The 22512-nt window shown below is 40.0% G+C and overlaps 1 protein-coding gene across 1 annotated transcript in view; it reads left to right on the plus strand.

The window, feature by feature from the left end:
• The window catches only part of Galntl6 (polypeptide N-acetylgalactosaminyltransferase like 6), an 852377-nt gene that overhangs the window by 826328 nt on the left and 3537 nt on the right, over nt 1–22512 (plus strand). Inside the window, exon 11 of the mRNA XM_008847131.1 lies at nt 3649–3798. Coding sequence (XP_008845353.1) covers nt 3649–3798 — 150 coding nt within the window. The remainder of the gene's footprint in view (nt 1–3648; nt 3799–22512) is intronic.

A 22512-nucleotide genomic window follows, 5' to 3' on the forward strand; every position in this document is an offset into this window, starting at 1 on the left:
TAAAGCCAGCCTGGGCTACACAGTAAGACCCTATCTCAGGAAAGGAGCAACAGCAACTACAAAGATGACCACTTGTTCCTACATTAGTTTGACTGCTTATGATTCGACTGCTTATGGGAAATAAGATGTTTAAATTAAAGGTTTAATCAAAGCCAATTGCAAATTCTAAGAATCTCAAATCATCAAAGTTGAAAGTTTGAAAAATAATAATCATTATTATAGGCACAAATAGCACAGATTCATTTGCTGAACTGAAAAGATTAAGCCAGGTATGGTGGTAAATACCTACAATTCCAGCACTCTGGAGGGTGAGGCAGAAGGATCAAGAGTTATAGACCAGCCTAGGACCTTTTAAAGACTAATTCACTTATCTTGACGTTGCATGTATTCAACATACATTTTATTAAGCATCTGTCACATGTCATGAATTTATCTGGGTGCTGGAAACACATGACTTTTAAAACGCCACCTACTGCCGTCAAGGAACTTACGATCTAGTAGAGTATATGGAACTACAATGGACAACCATGAGGAAATGAGAAAGGAGAAGGTAAAGCTCAAAAGGAAGTCTACTTAGATGTCTGTATTGAGCAGAAGGACTGAGGAGTATTAACTAGACCTTAACTCACCTAGACCTGGTGAGTGCTGACCTTCCACACAGAAGGACCCTCATGAACACAGTCACACAAAGGAAAATATAGCCAGCTTTGTGTGAAGAACTATAAACATTTTAGGGTTGCTGGAAGATCAACTAAAAGGAAAAGAATGCAGCTGGACTAAACAGCAAAGGCCAGCCTGTGGAAAGTTCCTCCTAAGATAAAGAGTGTGAACTGTATTCTCTAGGGGTTATGTGAAAATGTGGGATTTTAGGTTGAAAGACAACCTAGCTAAACAAGCATTTCAGACAGACTTCTCTGGAGGCTAAGTAAGGCAGGGGTGTGGGAGCCAAAAGCAGAAAGATAGATGGGGGGTCCAGGGAGTTAATTCAGTCAACACGGTGCTTTTCTTGTGAGGACCTGAGTTTGATCCCCAGAATCCAAATTTTAAAAGTCAGATATGATAGCAGACACACTTGTAATACCAGCACTGGGAGGTAGACACAGTGGGAGGACCCACTGGCCAGGCAGCTCAGCCTATTTGGCTAGTTCAGACCAGCGAAAGACCTTGTCTCCAAAAAAAAATATGTGAACAGCATCTGAGGAAGAGCACCTGAGGTTGTCCTCCGACCTCTACATGTACACATATGTGCACACGCACAAACCTATATACACACGAAAGGAAGAAAAGACCAGAAAGAAAGCAGGAGGTTATTGCTGTAGTCTAGATAAGACATGTCAAGAGTGTTTTATGAGGATAGAGAAGAAGAAACAGAAATGTTTATGAAACAAAAATGGCAATATGGGAGGGCTGAGGACATTCTCAGTGATACAGTATTTGCCAGGCTTGTGCGAGGTACTGGGTTCAATCTTCAGAGCACAAAGGAAAAGAAGGAAGAGTGGAAAGACTTGACAGCTGATTCGATGAAGAAGGTAAAGGAGCAGAGGTAGCAAAGACTCTGAAGTTGACAGGTTGAATGATATTACCACCAGCTAAAACAAAATAAGGATGCAAGAACAGCTATAAGGAAAGAGACTCTGGCAAGCTTAGATTATGTTGACTTTGAGCAGGAGCTGGACAACACATGGTTGATGCATTTCCAACATACTGGTGAGAGCTGAACTGAGAGAATTTAAGACCAGCCAGGGAAGGAGAACCCTGGGCAACACATATGTTGAAAAGATGGGTAAAAGAGAACAGGCAAGATAGTTGCAGGATAACACAGGAACACATTATTTCAAAAGCCACTGGTAGTAGCTCATTCTTACAAGACCAATCAAAATCAACAGCAGCCCAATGGACACCAGTAGCCCAATGGATGACACTTCCTTGAGAAGTCATTCTCCTGTGTGCAGGACCTAAGTAGATCTAAAAATGTCTCAATGTATATTGTATTTTAAGAAACAAAACTCTAATAGGCCAAAGAGATGGGTCAGTGGTTAGGACCTGTTCCTGCTCTGGCAGAGGATCACAGTTTGGTTCCCAGCACCCATACAGTGGCTCACAACTACCTGGAACTCCAGTTCTAGGAGATCCAATACTGTGATTTGATCTCCTTGGGAGCCAGGGAGCCATGTAGTGCCCCTACATACACTTATACACATAAAATTAAAAAAATAAAAACTCTAGGAAAAGAGATTAAACAACTCCTGTTCATCAAGAAACTATTGCAAATGCCTAACCCGACATCCCCTGCCCTTCAGTTTGAAACATTCTCTTTTGTCCTGCCTTTCAGGAAAACAGAATATAGCTACTCACCGTTAGACAATCCTCTGCCATGTGATTAGACCATTTCTTTTTTTAATGCAGACCACTTAACCTGGTCCTTTCAGTTGTCTTCAGATTCCCTGCTATTTTACTACTCCTTCTTAGCCATTCCTAGAATTGCTCCAGATTCTCCAGGACCTGAAACCAGAAATATACAGAGGGCCTTGTCGGTGCCATGTGTATTAGCTGCATACAGCTCAGCATTGTGCTTGCTTTCTATCAGTAAGACTTCCCTGACTGCTTTACTTTGTAGCTCACAGTTCTCAGCTTCACGACAGCCAGCCTGCCTTCAATCCTATTTTACAATTATATAACCTACTGGATTTTAGGATTGGAAGGCATTATAAGGCTTCTCCAGTCCATTTTCCCCTTTAATTAAGACCTTTACCTTTTGAATACTATACATGTAGTTCAGCTCAAGTAACTCAAGAAAATGTTCTTCTTCAACAGGAATGATGCTTAATTTAATACATTGGAAAATATATAATATAATATAATATAATATAATATAATATAATATAATATAAGGATGGGTAACATAGACTAGGATAAGAAAAAATGGATTGAATATTGTCATAGAAGATGGGCTCGGGGTATCTATAACTCCATTAAACTTCTGTTTCAAGTTGGAGGTCAGAGACGTGAACTATATTTCTTACTGTGAGTTACAATCTAAAACTGCTTATATTGCCTTACAGAATTACTCTTACCAACCCTGGAGAATTAATTTGCCTATTCTTTACTTCACTGAGCTCAGCTTTCCTTTAAATTGGATTTTTTTAAGGTGCTAGCATCAATCCAGCTCAACTCTAAGCCTTGTGCTTTGACAGTTAATCTACTCATTAGGCTAACTCTGTAGTCCTTGATCCAGTTACATTTTATCTACATTTTATCTACAAATGGAAAAGGTTTATTAAAGACTTTCTCACCCTCCTCTGTCCTCCCTCCCTTCTCCTTCTCACCTCTTTCATTTTTCACTCTTCTCTCTCCCTCCACCTTCAAAATCTCTCTTCTTTTCCCTTCCTTTCCCTCCCCTCCCCTCTTTCTCTCTTTACTGGTACCTAACTAAAAACTTCTGTCATTTTTACCAGTCAAGTGCAGCAGCTGCTGCTATAGCACTTTATGAATCGTGCCCTTTTGGTACCCTATTACGCTGAGATATACTTCTTTCTTGTGAATCACAAAATGCGAGCTTGATGTTGTTAAGACAACCCACCCCCTGCTCTGGAATCTTTTTCCCAAATTGAACTCACTGCAGCTTTTCTGCTACTGTTGTTTTGCTAGCTCTTTACTTTTGGGTGGAGAGAAGATATTCGACCTGGTGAACCATTGCACACCCGGAAATTCTGCTTCGATGCAATCTCACACAACAGCCCAGTCACCCTCTATGACTGTCATGGCATGAAGGGGAATCAGCTCTGGGGCTACCGGAAGGTAAGAGTCAGTTCTGTGGTCATTCTCAGATTGCCATGATTTCAGGTTGCCTAGCTCAGAGAGTTTGTTAAAAAGCATGATATTTGGATTCAGAGTGTCACCTGGACATATGTTCATGTGCTTGGCTTACACATTTGGAAAACCACTGAGAGGAACGGATGCAATGTGTAGAGAGAGCATGCTTTTGCCTTTGTTTGTTATATGTACCTCTACCCAATCAATAATAACTCAAAAATGACTCCAAGTAATAATAGCACAGGGACTGGATCTAGGCTCAGCCAACTTGCAAAAGGGGCCCTATGTCAAACAAGCAAACATATTTATGCATAATTTTTAAGAACCTTAAATCACAATACTTCTTTTCATTTGCTGTGTACCAAGGGTTCTTGCTTGGAAGCTATCTGGTTAAAAAACAATTACATTAAGGTGAGTGTGGTGTTGCATGCTTTTAATTTTAGCACTCAGGAGGCAGAGGCTGGTGTGTCTCTGTAAGTTCTAAGCAAGCCTGGTCTACATAGCAAGTTCCAAGCCAGCAGGGCTACATAGTGAGACTCTGTCTCAAAAAAACAAAAACAGCATGACACAGGTGTACCCACCTACATGCAAGCAATACATTCATGCACATAAAATAAAAATAATAAATAAATTATTTTTTAAAAACCCAATTATATTAACAGATGATAGATAGATACATGATTGATAGATAGATAGATGATAGATAGGTAGGTAGATAGATTGATAGATGATAGATCGATAGATAGATGTTAGATAGATAGATAGATAGATAGATAGATAGATAGATAGATAGATAGATAGATGATAGATCGATAGATGATAGATAGATAGATGATTAGATGATGATGATAGATAGATGATTAGATGATAGATAGATGAACATTTAGGCTAAAAATGACCCATCTCTAATTTTTCCAAAAGCCTTCCCAAGTATATCAAAGGAGAATTTTGGGGGAAACCTATAAATTTAAAGAATTATTCAGTCAATAAATAAAATATACTTCAAAATATACTTAAATAAAGTATAATATACTTTATTTAAATATAAATATACTTCAAAAGCACATTTAAAACCGTGTTTATTGAGTTAAATAAACTTTCATTCATGCTGCCTTCAGACCCACAGAATAGCTGAGTTTTCCCAGCCAAGTAGCAGATGCCTTCTGATTGCCTTTTCATGCTCTGGCATTAATCCAGACTTACTCAGGCTATCAGAAAAATGTACTCAGTGCTTTACCCAGGACCATGGCTATCCTATAACTGAGGCCAGCTCAATGTCCCCAGAAATTACAGAAAGCCAAAGGAAAGAGTCTATCAAATGAACAGAGGAGCAGGTACTGGTTCTGAAATGTGTTTCCTTACTATCAGCTTCATAAAAGTTCTGGCTTCTACCCATCGGAGGCACCCGAAACCAGCCTCACTCAAAGGCAGACTTGTTTGTACAGTTTATTCTACATATCAACACCTCTCTCCCTAATATCTGGCAAACTTTTGCTATACCTCCATAAAAAGCACAAAATGTCAGCTGTTGCATCCTACAAAGTAATTTAACATCCAAGAGGCTGGGCTGAAGAGATGGCTCAGCAGTTAAAAGCACTGGCTGCTCTTAAAGAGAACTCAGGAACCCAGCACCCACATGGTAGCTAACAACTATCCTGAATTCCAATTGCAGGGGACCCAATGCCCTCTTCCAACCTCTGTGGGCATTGCACAGCACAGGTGTACTTATGTACATGCATGCAAAACACTCTAACATATAAAGTAAAATAAAATAAATCAAAATATTTAAATAAATAAATAAAATCCAAAGAGCTAATGAGATGATAGTGTCAAATATATTATTGGAGAAGGAAATTGATGCAACATGACAACCTCACTGTTTTATTTACAAAGCATATAATTAATTAATTGTCAAACTCTCGCTGTTCAATACAATACAGTCTATATGTAGTGGAGCTAGGTAGGTTTGTATTTTTCAGTAGTTATTTTCTGACCTTTAAGATGCTACTTTCTGTTCACATCAATAATACACTTGATTTGCCTCACATGCTAGTGGTTTCTAATGAGCAGGACATTTCTCATTATTGTACATTTGTAGAATGAGAGACAGACTACTCAATAATACGCAATTAAGCCAAGAAAATGCAATTGTTTTCATTAGGGAGCTTACAAAAGCTTAACAGATGGATAAGACCAGCTAATATATGTACACAGAGCTCCTGGGGAGGAGAAAAAAAAAAAACAAAAAACATGCTGCAGTGATTTCAAGAGGTAACTCTTACGAGCTTTAATACTTCAAACCTTCCCAGGATCCAAAGAGATTCATGAAAGATAATCACTAGATGCAATTGCACATCAGCTCTCTTCTCAGATCTGTTGCAGTGCTTAGCAAAAGGTTACACTCCTTGCATATTTATATAGCGAGCAAGATATTTATACTTAATCAGGAACATGCCAAAGGCTCAAAATGGAAAGTTTCTGAAATGTCTCATCTTGGTCGATGACTCAGACCCATGCAACATACCTGTTTTAGAAAATTCCTCCTGTTTCTATCTCAGGCTGCTCAAGACCTAGAATAAAAATACAGAGAGCTCACTGGAATGCTACCTTCTCTGTTCAGTTGCTCTACTTAGCCTTGGACAGATAGGGATGGTCTACCAGTTCAGTAATCTTCTAAAATTGTTTTGGAACTTCCCCTTTTTATTGCCATATTTTAGACTAGCATATTCATGAACCAATCTAAAGGGTCATCTGAGCTCCTGAGGTAACCATCAGCATCACCTCCAACTGTTAGTAAGGAGGATGGTTTGAGCAAGCGCTTCATACACATCACCTGAATCCCCATGATCACCTAGGTATTATTATAGAATGTACATAGGAAGATACTAACATTAGCAGAACTGTGGCAAAGCCAGCATTCAAACTCAGATGAATCTGGTTTTAAAGTCTCTACTCAGTCCTCTGCCATGCTCTTAAGAAATAAGATCAGAGACTGGAGAGATGGCCCAGCAGATAAGAGCACTGGTAGCTCTTGCAGAGGCACAGGTTCAGTTCCTAGCACATACATGGTGGCTAACCCCAGTTCCAAGGGATCCAATGCCCTCATCTGGCTTCCACAGGCATTACATGCATGTGGTGCATTTACATACATGCAGGCAAAACGTTTACAAAAATAAATAAAAATAAACAAACCAAAACAATTTTTTTTTAAACTCAATATCCTCCTGTGGAGTTCTGTAGTATTTGTTGTATTTAGTGCCTACTTATTCCAGCTAACTTTCCCCAGCTACACAGAGATTTCTTGAAGAAAGAAGCTGGCCAGAAACTGCCTTATATGAGTGGGTCAAGGCTGTTGTCAGACCCCACTTCCTGGTCCATTAGCAATGATTAGGTTTCAGTTATTCTTAGATGTGTCTCTTTACCACCACAAAGGGAGAAGGACATCCCTATTTTATGAGACTGTAATTATACTTGGTTGTTCCACTGTATCCCAGAACAGCAATTATCCAGGATGAGAGGAATCCCTATTTTGGTTCTCTTTTACCACCAGGGGCACCCCTGTACAAGAGCAGTAACCTCAATAGAAGCATTTAACCACTCAACATCTGAAATAAGAAACTGTCTTTTCTCTTCTTCAATCCTCACATCTACTTGGTCGTTACCACTTGTCACCATCTCAGAGAGCCTCCTCGATGATTCTAAAACTCATCCCTACCACTAACCCCTCCTTAGACCCCCACATACACCCTCAGCTGCCCCTGCCCTGGCTGTAGTCATTCTCACATCACCTCCCTGGATTGTTGCAGTGGCTTCCTAAAGGATCTCCCTGCTTCTGAACTCCCCACTGAAACCTATTCTCCCGCCGCAGTTGGAAAAGGGTTTTCATAAAATGTGATCATTGAATTTCTCTGGTTTTTCCTTTTTTTTTTTTTTTTTGTGGGGTGGGGGGGGTCTCTGATTTTTTTATTGAGTCTGTGCATTTCATATAATACAATCTTAATCAAATTTAGACCCTGTCCCCCTCACTGCCCCCCCACAGCCCCCCTACCAAATTTCAAATATTCGGTCATGTATGTTAAGTCTTATCTGGTCAAGCATTTGTATCCAGGTGTCCCTCAGTGCCAGTTTATCCACTGGAATCTAGTCAGCCTATCCAGAGTCACTCCCTTAATTTATAATGCCACTTGGTTTCTCAGTGAGAAAAAGAAAAACTCATTTCATCTCCCAGTTCTTATCCAGCCCTTCAGAATCTGGCCAACATAATGGTCAGAGTTTAGTCTTAGTCAAGCTTAATACAGCCTGGCCAGGTGCAGTGGCTCATCACTATAGTCCTAGCAGAGACTGGAGGATTACCACAAGTCAGAGGCCAGCCTGGCCTACAGAGTATGTTCCAGGCCAGCCAGGGCTACAAAGTGAGATGCTGTCTCAAAACAACAAAGAAAAATTTAACATTTTCTAATTCATCATCAAATTGTAATGTCATCTTGAAGAAGTTACTTTATCTCTATGGCTCCCAATTTTTCATTAATATAAGATGAATAATAATACACTGATAAAGCATGTAAAACTTCTAATGGACTGTATGACCAAATCTCCATCTGTGTGGGTAACAAATATGCTTTTTCCATTGACAGCAGTAGTGAGCTGTAACTTGATGCACTGCATCCTCTAAAACAATCCTTCCTAAACAACATTAACTGCTGTTATCCTCCACAAATTAAAAGCTTTCTCCCATATCCTTTTCCTTTTACGTCAATAATTTATTGGAAGGAACATGGCATGTATCTTCATTTGGGTGTCCCCAAATATGTAACCTAAATTAAAAAGTCATTCAGTTGAGAGATGGTTGGAAAAAAAAAAAACTTAGCAGGGAGTAGGAAGTGAAATGGGGAAAGACTGGGTGTCAGGGAAGGAGTGTCATCAAGCAGGTACCACTGCAGGTCATCAGAGCTCGGTATTATTAAAGGTCTCTGGAATGGCCTAGAACCCATATCTCAGAACAGGGGAGATGCACTAAGCATAAACTGTCCCTGGCAATCTTTGGTTAGGATTGCTACAAGAAGGAATTTTTTTCTCTTGTACCTCTGGCCTGCAGCTCGTACAGCCAGAGAAAGCCCTTTGACCAAGAGAAGCAGTAGACAAAGGCTAGAAGTTGGGGCAGGATGTATTCGGATGGTGAACACTAAAGAATCAAGTCAGGCTACAGGTGCCGTAGGAGAACCTGCTTCTCTACAGCCTCCCAACACTTGGCTTTGTCGGCTTGATTTTCCTTCTTTCTTTTTTTTTGTTCTGTGACTATGAAGTGAAACAACAACATATGTTCTTTATGAAAGATTTGTTCAAGTCTTTTTACCTCTTTTTGCTTGTTTTTTTTTTTATTTGAGAAAAAGTCTTATTATAGCCCAGATTGGCCTCTAACTCTCTCCCTTTGTAGCAGATGACCTTGAATTTCTAATTGTCCAGTATTCTAGGGTAAAAGGTATAAGCCACCACACCCAGTTTATGCAGTGCCTTGAACATTCAGGCAGACACATTACCAATTGAGCTACACCTCTGGTCCCTTTTTATAAACATGGGCTCTCTGAGTTTTTCTTTATGGACTTCTGGGAAATTTTTAAACTCTAGATACAAGTGTTTTCATAGATGTATATGTGATAATATCTTACTCCAAGACAGTGTCTTGCCTCTTTCTCTCCAGTGGTGTCTTTGTTTTAATGTATAGTTCTCACTGAGTTTTTGTGCATTTCATACAAAACATCTTAATCATCTTCATACCCCCACCCCCATCTGCAACCCCCCTATAGCCCCACCACCACCAGCTTTCATGTATTCTGTCTTATATGGTAAAGCCTATCAAGTCAAGTTAGTGTACCCAGATGTCCCTCAGTGCAAGTTCATCCTCTGGGGTCTAGTCAATCTATCTAGAGTCTCTCCCTTAAAGAAGATCAAATCTTGCGCACCCAGCAATGATCAGCTGTCAATAGTTCTTTGATTAAAGTTGGGGTCAGCTGCCCATTTCCCCAGTTTTATGCTGGGTTTTGTCTGACTGAGTTTGCATAGGTCTTGTGCATGCTGTCACCATTGCTGTAAGTTCATATGAACAAGTTCCCAGGAGCCTCTAAGACTCTGTTTCCTTATGGTTGTGTACCCCCTCCTTGGCTCTTATAATCTTTCCACCTCCTCTTCCACAATGGTCCTGAGCCCTGGGTGGGTAAAGCTTAATATAGGAGTACTGCCCAGGGACCCACACTCTGCAGACTCTTATTCTCTACACTTTGGCCATTTGTGGCCTTTTGTGTTCATCACCCTCTGTTGCATGAGGGAGCTTTGCTGGTGAGAGTTGAGAGATGCATTACTATTCTCTTTACCCTTGTTCCACTATGTTCTGTGAGTCCTAAGTGTGGAGGTTCCATTGTAGACATGTCACTTAGGGCTGAGCATTTCACAGACACTTATTCTCTGTGTATGAGCAGTTATGGAACTCTGTAATACTCTCCATCTGTTGAGGAAAAAAATAAAAGCTTCTTTGATGAGTGATGACTGGCATACTTGTCTGTAAATATAAGGATCCATATTTATCATCTAGTAAGAAATCACATTTGTCTAGGAATATGATAGCTTTAGGGTTTTCTCTAAGCTCTATGACCTCTCCAGCCATGTGTATTGGCTACGTTTACAGTGAAACACATGAGTTCCCTCCCACTGAGTGGGTTTAAAGTCCAATTAGGTAGCTGTTGATTACACCTAAGATAAAAGTGCCACTACTGCACCAATAGTTTTCTGTGCCCTGTCATTGTTGTGTTTATTAGGTTTTAAAGCTGAGGTTGGACCACTGGTTGGTAAAGGGGAAGAAGGATCTCAAGAGAAGGGAGAATCATAGGAGACAGGCTTTACTAAGGGTAAAATGGGGAAAATGAGGGTACTTTTGCTGGAGAGGGAGGAGAGAGGATTAGACAGGGAGAGAAGAGATAAATACTGCTTAGCTGGTGTGAAAAAAACCAGAGGGAAATGTATTAGTTCAAAACCCTACTGAAAAATGACACATATAGTATCTGTTCATGAGTACATATGTGTAGCTGTATATCAAGAAACAGGGTTGGATAGGAGAAACTTCTCTTTGAGTTGTTGGTCAGGGTAGATCAAGAGGCTCACCAAATTACACAGGCTATTGCCACAGCCCTTGACTGCCTCCCAGAACCTGAAAGTAATACCCTGTTACTGAAGACAGGACATACTTTGGACACAGGACTCGGAGCAATGGAGCTGGAACTGGCCCAAAAGCCTCTTCCCTGAAGATGAGCTCTCACAGTTTTGGAGGGCGCTATGCAAGCTGCTAACGGTGAAAATCCAGCGAAGTGTCTTAATGAAAAGATAATCTTTATGTTAGGATTTTTCATGTCCTGGTTTATACCAAATTCATGAAGTCATCTTTGAAAATGTCACTATTTAGTCTTTCATGTTTTGATATATAACTCCCTACAATATATGTATAAATACATATATATATGTAATTGATCATCGGCATGTATTTTTTTAATATTTTATTTATTATTTTTATTTTTATGTGTATGACTGTATTGCTTGCATGCATGTAAGTGCACCTGTGTCTTGCAATGCCCGCAGAGGTCAGAAGAGAGCATCAGATCCCCCTGAAGCTGGAGTTACAGATGGTTGTTAGCTACCTTGTGGGTGCTAGGAATCAAGTCTGGGTCCTCTGCAAGAGCAGCCAGTGCTCTTAACTGCTGAGCCATCTCTCCAGCACATCAGCATGTATTTTAAAGACCATTTTTCCTACTCATTAAAGTGGCTTTTTTGTTATAAGTCTGGAGAACTTATACAATGAGTCTACTGTTTACTGAAGTCTTCACCATCTCACCAAATACTCTTAGCCATAGAAAACAAGCTAATGGACATGAACTTAATCTAATAAGATGTGTATCTAAGCCCACAACCACTATCACTCTTGCCACTATTAAAACTTTCCTCCCGGCAGACAGGCATGATGGCACACACCTCTAATCTCAGGAGGCCGAAACAAGAGGACTGCCACAGGTTTAAGACCAACCTGGCAAGTTCCAAGCCAGTCAGAGCCAGAGCTACAGAGGGAGACCCTCTCTCAAATACCAGGAAAAAAAGGAAGAAAGGAAGAAAGGAAAGAAGGAGGGAGGGAGGGAGGGACAGAAGGACAGAGGAGGGAGGAAGAAAAAGGAAAGACTTTTCCTAAGACACTAGGAATACTATAAGATGTTGACTGTAATCACCTCTATTCAAACTTGCACAGGATATCATATTTAGTATAATCAGGCGGAATAAAGAAATTTAAAGGCATAAAATTAGAAGGGCAGAAGATAAATGGTCTGTTCACAGATGATGTGTTTGAGTATTTTGAAAATCAAAAAAAATTATGCAACTATTAAAATCTAATAGGAACATTTAGCATGACTCCAACAATTGTTTACATGCTAATAACAGAAAAATAGAAAGTGAAACAAAAAAAAAATCGGTGATATGTAGTCACCATGAAATGCACAAAAAATGATGTGCAAGACTTCTACGCAGAGAGCTACAGAACGGGGCTGACTGTAGCTCAGTGGTAAAGTGTTTGCCTAGCATTTGTGAAAGAAAATCCTGGGTCCAAGCTGCAGCTAGTTTTATTAAAAAAATTTAAAAAAAAAGGAAGGAGGGAGAGAGGGAGGGAGGAAAGGAGAGAGGGAGGGAGGGAGGGAGGAAGGGGAAGGAAAAGAAAACCTATTACAATGCCCTTAAGAAGATTTTTTTTTTAACAAAGAGGGCATTATAATCAAGAATTCTAAGACTTAATACTGTGAAGTTGTTTTCAAATTGATATTTACATTAAGTATAAGCTAATCAAATCCCAGCAGGTTTATATGTAGAAACTAATAAACATATTCTAAAATTGAAATGAAAGGACCAAAGATAGCCAAGAAAATCTTGAGGGGAGAAACAATATTCAATATTATGAAAGCATCAGTGATCAAAACATGTGAAAGTACATTTATTAAGGCAAGGCACTGTAGGATAGCTAACAGGCTCTTTAGAAGATGAGGTCTGGGTATCAATACTTTTTGAAATCTCCCAAGTGTTCTAATGGGCAGTAAGACCAAGAACCACTTTTCTAGCTCAAGTTTTACCTGCTTTCTTTAACTTATGTCCACCTCCTGCTCTGATTAGAATTGTGTTTCTCTGTGTATTCCTATTTTGTTCTCGTTTGTACTTAAAACATTTATCAAGCATGATTACTTGCCATCCCTTAACTTCCTGAAGCCAAGAACACATTTATACATTTTTCCCATCCCCCTTTGGTATTTTGAGATAGGATCTTATGTAGTACAGGATGGCCTTAAACTCCCTATGTATCCAGGGATGACCTAGAACTCTTGATCCTCTTGCCTCTACCTCCAAGTGCTGTGATTACAGGCATGAGCAGCCATGCACAGCTCCTTTTTTTCACATGTCTGTATGTCTTCCTTAATCTCTACTATGTGGTTTCTAAATAGACATTTGCCAGCTTAAAGATCCACTAGGTTTGGTTATTGACATAAAACCCCTCCATCATGAAGCTCAGCTGTGCTACATAAACTCAACCTATTTCTTCAGCGGACAATCATGCAAATAACCTTCCCTAGGAGCAAACGTGAAACATTTAAAACTTCCTTTTTGTAGCAGCTCTCTAGGATGTTCTTGAACTTTACCATAAAAAGACTTTAAGATTGCATTAAACAAGGAGTGTAGATAGGAAGGTACCTGCTGAGTTAAACTGAAAGCAATAAAATAGACCCATTAAGTCAGGTACGGTGGCATATGCCTTTAATCCCAGCACTCAAGAGACAGAAGCAAGCAGATCTCTGTGAGTTCAAGGCCTGCCTGGTCTACATAGCAAGTTCCAGGCCAGCTGGGGTTATAGGAAGACTTAAAAACACTAAAATAAAAAAATTTTAAAAAGACCCATTAAGACCTATTAGTTTACATGGAATCCTTGGCCAGTACCCAACATTTGACTTTATTTTATCTTATAACATATGCCAGGCTTTGGCCTTTCTATCACAAAAACATACAAGTCCACAAAGATGCCAGGTGGAAGGTCACAAGATTGTTATTTTAAGTCATTTAGGTTAGATATTGATTTAGGATCCCAAATGAGAAAAGTATATATAATGAGTTTAACAAAACCCTGAACTTGTAATCATAGTTGGGCAGTTAAACTGTTCCAGGTTAGCCCATCCCAGTTGCTATAAAATTCTTCCCTCGCCTTCGGTGCCCCATAGATTAAAGTTAATCCATTTTGCTCAAGACAAATCCCAGATATCTGATAATGCTTGCCTGGTCTTTAATCTTTACTTCTGGTGAAATGGCCCAGTTTCCTGCTTCTGTTCTTCATGTGACCTCATTTGGATCTGACTCAGTCTCCTGGACAGTCCATCTAATAGTCTCAGACAGCACTAAAAATGGGCATGCAATCCAGAAAAGAGCATAATATTCTAGGTGTGTTTTCACTAAGGAAAACAGAGTTTCCACCATCCTTTGCATCAGCTTCTAACACGTTTTGTTAGGAGCAACATTGCTGTTAACTTAGCCCACATTGACTGGTTTTTCTGCCTTAACTTCATACACTTGGCTTGTTAATCAACTCATAGCATTTAAAAGATAATAATTTCTTACCCTTATCTTGCTGAAACCAACATTGCTATCATTTTTGGGGAGGGGGGTCTTTTTGAGACAGGGTCTCCCTGTAGCCCCAGCTGTCCTGGAACTCACTATGTAGACCAGACTGGCCTTGAACTCACAGAGATCTGCCTGCCTCTGCCTCCCAAGTGCTAGGATTAAAGGTGTGCGCCACCACACCTGGCCCTTTTTTTTATGTGCATAATTCATCTTTTGTATTTGTGTAACTACCTATTTGCATCTTTTTCAAAAAATTATTATTTTTATTTTATGTGTATGACTGTTTAACCTGCATGTCTGTAAGTGTAGCACATCAGTGTGTGCCCACAGAAGTCAGAAGAGGGCATCAGATTTCCTAGATCTAGAGTTACAGATAGTTGTGAGCTGTCATGTGGGTGTTGGAAATCAAACTTGTGTGCTCTGCAGAACCAGTAAGCACTCTTACCCACTGAGCCATCTCTCCAGCCCTATTTGTTTCTATTAAATTCTATCTCATAGGTTATGAGTGTAGCTGAATGATAGAGCAAATACCATGAACAAGGCCTTGGCTTAATCACCAGAACCCCCCCCCAAAATAATTAAAATTTGAAATTTCAATTTTACCCCAATCTAGATTTTGATTTGTTGAACCAACTTATTAAAATTTCACTACTTATTATTATTTTCTTATTCACAGTTGAACTGAATTCGATACCCTTGTCTAAGTTACTTGACCCCAACGTCAAACTCATGAATTGATCCTCTATTACCTAGTAGAGGTGATGTTGAGTCATTTATGAGCACCATTTGGAGAAATTTACTCAACAGGATACACAATTACCTAATAATAATATCTCCTCAGCCGCTGTTCTTCAACTTGACCAGAAGGGAACAAAGAGTTTCCAGCCATCTTGTTGAAAGTTAAATGCAGTGTCTGAAGCTGCCACTTATCTGTCATAGAGAACTTACATGACTGGACTCTAATGACTGAGACTCTGCACTCTAAAAAGATTTTGCTTCAAATAGACAACTTAGCTACTTTATGAAAAAAGGCAAGGTTAACACCCAGATAGGGCATATGTTCACTCAGCAATGAAGCTCCCTTTTCAAAGGAATATCACACACACACACTACTGTATGCCAGCAGGAAGTGGCAATGTAGAGAGATATGAGTGTTTATTTTTTAGCTCAATCTGGGAGAGAAATAATTTGCCACTTGCAAAGTATATATTTACTTACCTGGTCCTACCATGTGGAAACAGTTTTAAAAGTCCTCTACTTCAGTTTTTCCCTCAAAGCTGAAGTTAAAATCTTGAGAGGACTTTTGAGGATCAGCTAGGGGTCATTCTGAAAGGGGAAAGGAGAGCCTTTCAGGCAGTTGCACTGTTCCACCTAGCTTTACCTGCTCGCACATCTCACCCAGCTGAAGTCACTTGGCTGGCACAGCATTCTAATTCTGCCATTTCAACTTAGGAGCGTCAGCACTGCTGACTCTTTTCCCTAACATGCTAAACTCTAGTCACTCTGAAGTAGAAAGGCTCTACTGTAGACTACCATGTTCTTCCATAAGCTCTTATACTCTGAGCTGAGTGCTTGTCAGGATCTAGATAGGCAAGCAGAATTGAATCTTGGTAATAGGAGCTCTGAAAAACTCACATGATATTGTTCATGAGGACACTTCTTCCCTTCTGAGCAGACATGAAGATAGAACAGTTCAGCTAGCTGCCTCAACCAAGAAGAGAGATGTGTTGTCACTTAGAGGTTAAATACACAAGCTCTGGGTTCTGGGAGCCTGACATGAGTCATGAGCTCCAGTGTGAGTCCTGGCCTAAAACCTTGGGAAACTTCCTATGTATTTCTTCTTCCTTCATAAAATGAAGATAGTAAAGGCATTCGCCTGAGAAAGTTATTACAATAATTAAATAACAATTCATTGCATTTAGAGCACACCACATAATAAGAATTCAATTAATTTTAGCTATTACTGTCCAGGTGTTTAGCAAGCTATCTTCTGACTTCTTTTCAACTCTCCAGATAGGTGTATGAAGAGAAACAGGACTAACTACTTGTATTTCTGTACCAAACATTTCTGTGCTATTTCAGATAGTCACAGGTAAATTTTAGAATGTGAATTTCACAAACTATGGATTTTTCCATGCATTCTTTCACTTGTACCAAAAAAGACATTGTGGTACATCACAAGGCTTAATTAGTATTTGTTGACTGGATAGCTGAATCTGATTTCCTGCTTCTCCACATTCATCATCTTTTCTAGTTGCACAAGTACTTTAGGTAGGAGAAAACAAGGAAATGTGGGCAGAGCACTAAGCACCATCTAACTTGTAGATACGCAGCCACTCAACAGAGCCACTGTGTTCACAAGATTCTGAGATGATTGACTGAGAGGACATGAAAGGCATGGAAAGAAGCAAACAAGATCTGGGGCAGATGTTTTTTCTGTACAAGAAGCTTTGAATTTGGATGGAAAGCAGCTAATAAATAAGGTTCAGAGCAGAACATCATAACATAAAGCACTGTGCACTATGCAGGCCAAAAGGTAGAGAAGGCATCTCCAAATGATGTTTGAAAGAAGATCTAAAGGATGAGTAGCAATTATATAAACAATGAAAGTGGTGCAGAGATTTTATATAAATATGTCATCTTGTTCGAGACCCTGAAGTAGGCGAGATCTTGATTTTCTAGAAAGAACAGAAAGAAGCCAATTGAAATGCATAAGCATAAAGGAAAGCGATGGACCATGAGGCCAGATGATCTGCCTAGGGGCAGGACTACACAAGACCATATAGGTCATGCTAAGAATTTAGTTAAGCAAGAAGTCATTGAATGGTCATTGAAGAGCAGGAATCTAAAATGGCAGCAGAATAGATCTTTATCAATGATCTGTCTGTTCTGAGGAAAGCAGAAAATATGTCCTGCACATCACTGTGAAGGACAGTATGAATGTTGGCCCAGTGAATGTGATATGAGGAGCAGACGATAGCCTGAGGACTGGCTGTAGCCAGCACTGACTCAACATGCACAAGGAGCATTCAGAGGCATCATTTTGGGTTTGTCAAATTAAACAATAATGCATGAAAATCTAAAGAGATGGCTCAGTAGTTAAGAGCATTTGTTGCTCTTCCAGAGGACCCAAGATCGGTTCCCACCACCCACATGGCAACTAACAACTGTCCATAAAGCCAGTTCCAGGGGATCCGATGCCCTCTTCTTGCCTCTGAAAACTTGTATACATGCAGGCAAAACACTCATACACATAAAATAACTTTTTTAAAAATCCAACAATGCATGTGACCAATGTTCTCTTGTAAGAAATCCTACCTGCCAAAGAAAAAGTGGGAAAGCGTATCACTTCTATGCCTCTCAAGATAGTTCTTGTGTTTTCTCAGATGCCAACAGTAAAATAAGCACTATTTCTCTCTCAGAAAGCTCAAAGGATACTCGTATATCAACCTTGTCTTCTCCACAACCCTAAGAGGCAGCAAAGTAGATCCTATTATTGCTTTTCTTATCCTTGTCTCCTTCTCCTCATCTCTACTTCATTCACTTTGTAGATTAAAAAAAAAAAAGAATCACTGGAAAAATAAGTGGCCATCAAAGATTATTGTCAGGAAAAAAAAAAAAACCTGAGTTAAAAACTCATCCCACAAATCTTTCAATCCCTCTATATCACAGCAGACACATTGACTGTGAAGTTCTCTCAAAAAAAGCATCCAGTTTCAAAGTATGTTGTTTTAGTATTTTTTCCAATTACATGGAAATTAGTAGGAGGAAGTAACTTAATTCTCCTCCCTTTATGTAGAGACGTTATCATGATATCTAATTTAACCAACTGTTTACTGAATATCTAAACCTAGATGCCCTATAAACAAAAGGCAAAAACACTATCTTTCCTCTTGATCCTGTTCCTCTTTCCTATTTCTGAGTTCCATAATTGCTTTTACTCAGTCACTTACCTCTTCTCTACCTCAGCCCCACTGCCCACAAATCAGAACACCCTGTGCATTTGACTTCTCAAATAAGCCTCAGGTCATGTCCCTGGTCACCCCTAACTCATCTCCATTGTTTCCTGCTTTCACATCAGCTGAAATTTGGACCCTTACTACAGGCTTCAACTGTTTTCTCATGCTATAGCCCAATCCTTTCCTATCTGGCATCCTAAGTAAAAATCCCTCCCATGACACTCCCTAGTGCCTGTATGAAGAATTGAATCCAAGTGTCTTCATCATGTGGCCCTTGCTTCCTCTCAAATATCATCTAAAATCCCTACCGTTATTCCTGTATTCTATTTTAAAATATTGTATTATTCTTTTTATTTTATAGGTATGAGTGTATTGCCTGCTTGTATGTAAGTGCACCCATGATATGCAATGCCCACAGAGGTCAGAAGAAGGCAATGAATCTACCAAAACTGGAGCTACAGACAGTTGTTACCAGCCATGTGGGCTCTGGGAATCAAACCCAGTTCCTCTGCAAGAGCAACCAGTATTCTTAATTACTGAGCCATCTCTCCAGTCCTTCTTCCTGCATTCTAGTCATACCAAATGATTTGCTGATCACCAGAATTTGATCTAGCCTTCTATCACCTGTGCAACCATCTCCATCACTCTGACTTCCTTACAGTATTGACCCAGAAGGGTGCATACCTGCTTAGGACCTCCGTACTAGCTCTTCTCTCCATCTGGTACCCTTCACTCAGGCACTTGCATAGCTAATTCTCTTTTCTTCTAAATCCATTCCTCTCAATCCAGGTTTCTTGATCTCTCTGCTTTTATATGATATGTATTGCCTTATTATCTTCGCTGTTCATTGTCTGTGCCCTGCAGCCCAACTTTCACCCCTACATTTTAGAATGTAAGACCCTAATGTAAGACAGTAAACTTTAAAACTATTAGAGGCAAACATAAAGAAAACACTTCGACATTTAGGCATAGGCAATGCCTTCTGAATAGGAGGCATTAACTCCTACTCAGTAACTCAGGAAATAATGCCAAGAATTGACAGATAGATTGCATCAAAAAAAAAAAAAAAAGACACAAAGCACAGGAAACAATCACCAGAGTGAAGAGACAGTTTACAGAATGGGAGAAGGTCTTTGCCAGCTATTCATCTGATAAAAGGGCAAAATCTAGAAAATAAAAAGGACACAAAAAGGAAAATACCAAAAGAACAAATAACAACCCAACTGATAAAAATTAATTGAACAGATAATTCTCAAATGAAGTACAAATCACCAATAGATTTATGAAAAGATGTTAATAAGTGGTGATCCTTCGCCACCAGAAAAATGCAAATCAGAATTACTGAGATTCTATCTCACCCATCAAAATGGCTGTCTTTAAGAAAACAAATGACAATAAATCCTGGCGAGATGAGGGGAACACTTATATACTGTTGGTAGAAAGACAAATTAACCCATCTGCTGTGGAAATAAGTGTGGAGGGTTCTCAAAAAACTAAAAATATAGCCACTATTTGACCTAGTTATTTAGTCACTCCCCATACAACCCCAAATCCAAGGCCCTTCATCCAGCACTACACTGACCCTGGGACTCCTCTTCTTCTATGTCATGTACTCACACATCTATTTTATTACCATTAAATTGTTGGTATTTGGTTCTTTCATGACCCCAAGCCCAATCTGGAACACTCTGCAGCTCACTCATACTTTTAAAGTTCAGATGCTACATAAGTATGGAACTTGATAAAATGAAGTGCAGATCCAGGAATACACACAGTATCACACACATGCCGGTCAACTCCATGGCCGACCTCGAGGCAGGGTGGCTTTCAATGAGCTACCTAAAAAGTCCTACCTGCTGGACATGGTGGTAAGCAGATCTCTGTGAGATCAAGGGCAGGCTGATCTACAGAGTGAGTTCCAGGCCAGCTGGGGCTAGGGAGACCCTGTCTCAAAACACACAAACCACAAAATGGTTCCACCCACCTAAGCTTTTGTGCATGCACTAATGGGCTGACACTGGGAATTGATTATGCAAAGTAGTTTGGTAATCCAGGACCTGAACTTGGACATTTCCTGTTCAATGATTTCTAAAAAGGGAGCAGGAACCTAGAGAAGATGGGAAGATGAAGCAAAGGTGACACTGTGAACAGCCAGGGCTATACTGTGCCTTCTCTCAGGACTGGACCGAGATCAATCCAGTTAAAGGCAAAGAAAGAGCATCAATCATCATTTATAGAAGATTGTTATGGAACACCAAACTCAGTCTATTCTACAGGGGAGAAAAAACTGCACTCAGTTCAGTTAACAGCCATGACCGATAGGATGAATGAAGGACAGAGGAGAGAAGGGCTTTCATGGAACAAAAGACATTCAGAGAGAAATTACTCAATCCACTGACTTAATTTCAGCCATCAAAAGCATCAGTAAATACATTTAGTAATCCAAAAGCCTAGCCAGGTAGAAATCCACAGATAGTAGGTTTCTGCAGCCCCCAAGATCAAAAGTGACAAAGACAGACTCTAGGGAAGGCTGAAAATGTTTTCAGAAACTTCATCTCTATGGCCTGCTGAGCACTCCAAAGACTAGGGTAAGTAGAACTCTGTCTGTAGCAAGAGAACAATCAGTTGATCTACTGAATATCCAGGAGGGTCTTTAGTTTGCCATCCTGTCATTTGTCTCTGTCACCAGTGAACTTTGGAACAGTTTATTCACTTTTATGACTGAGAAAGGCCTTGGGGGTGGATATTTCCACCCTTCCCTTCCCCACATTTTACTTTTGAAGCTATCTTGACATAAACAGATATGAGGAATTCCAAGGACCAATAACATATTCTGGATTGCTCAAGGTCACACTGAATTTGCATAGTCTGCCCAGCTGTACCCACGAATATACCTTTGTTTGTCAGAACTTGTGTTCCCACATGGGGTTTGGAAAAATATGATCACCTTATGGCTTAAGAAATAGGCATTCAGAAAGCAGGATGCTCAGAAAACCTGAATCTGCTTCTGTGCCCTTGCTGAAGAAGGACAAGAATAGAGCCAAGTTCTGTTCCTTTCTTTACTCAGGTTTTAGGTGTCATGGAAATAGTATTTTTATGGGAAAACAGAGCACCTAGAGGCCCACCTGATCTGTTGACAATGCTAAGAGTAGAAATAACATAGTGAAGAAGGGAGCGAGGTACATGTACATGGAGCCAAGCAAGCTAGAATTTAGCATGTCATACAGGATTTTCCTGACTATTATAGTTTAAGAATGCTCTTTGAGGAATCCCTCAAGATGACTCAGTGGGTAAATGGGCTTGCAACCAAACCTGACAACCTCATCTCTGGACCCTACATGGTGGAAGGAAAGAACAGACTCCTAAAAGTTGTCCTCTGACCTACACACACACACACACACACACACACACACACGCACACACACACACAGACACACACACACACACACACACACAGAAGCAAACCCAAATATTAAGCAGTATGCCCTCAAGGAAGAAGTCACTGCTAGCTTAAAACCTATTGTAGGTCTTTGAATGGTATAGCTCTCAGTGGCAGAGCACCTGCCTTGCTTGATCAAGGCACTGGGTTCAATGCTCAACACTATAAAAATTAAACCCAAGAAGGTTATTTGAAAACCTAATAAAATATAGTAGATCCATGTAGCTGAGTTGCTGGAAATTGAGAGTGGAGGATGATGAAAAATACCAGAGAGGGGAAAACAAGAAAGGAAAATGCTGCCCAAGCATTCTGCAGGCCAAGCATTCAGGAGCCCAAGAAAGAAGGGGGTGGGATTTGAAAAGTCTCCATCTGCTTAGAATCTGCCACCTCCACCCCAGAGGAGAAGAGTTTCTCAAAGCTTTCCCCTGGGGTCAGTCTGCAATGGAGTCAATAAAAGAGATAAAGAAGATGGAAGACGGTAAACAAGCAGGGAATGGTAGTGCACACCTTTAGTCCCAGCACTCAGGAGGCAGATGCAGGCAGATCTCTGTGAGATAGAGACCAGCCAGGTCTACGTACAGTTTCAGGCCAGCTGCAGCCATGGGGAGACCTCATCTA

The sequence above is a fragment of the Nannospalax galili genome, unplaced genomic scaffold (assembly GCF_000622305.1).
Source record: "Nannospalax galili isolate Female #2095 unplaced genomic scaffold, S.galili_v1.0 scaffold461, whole genome shotgun sequence".
NCBI lineage: Eukaryota > Metazoa > Chordata > Mammalia > Rodentia > Spalacidae > Nannospalax > Nannospalax galili.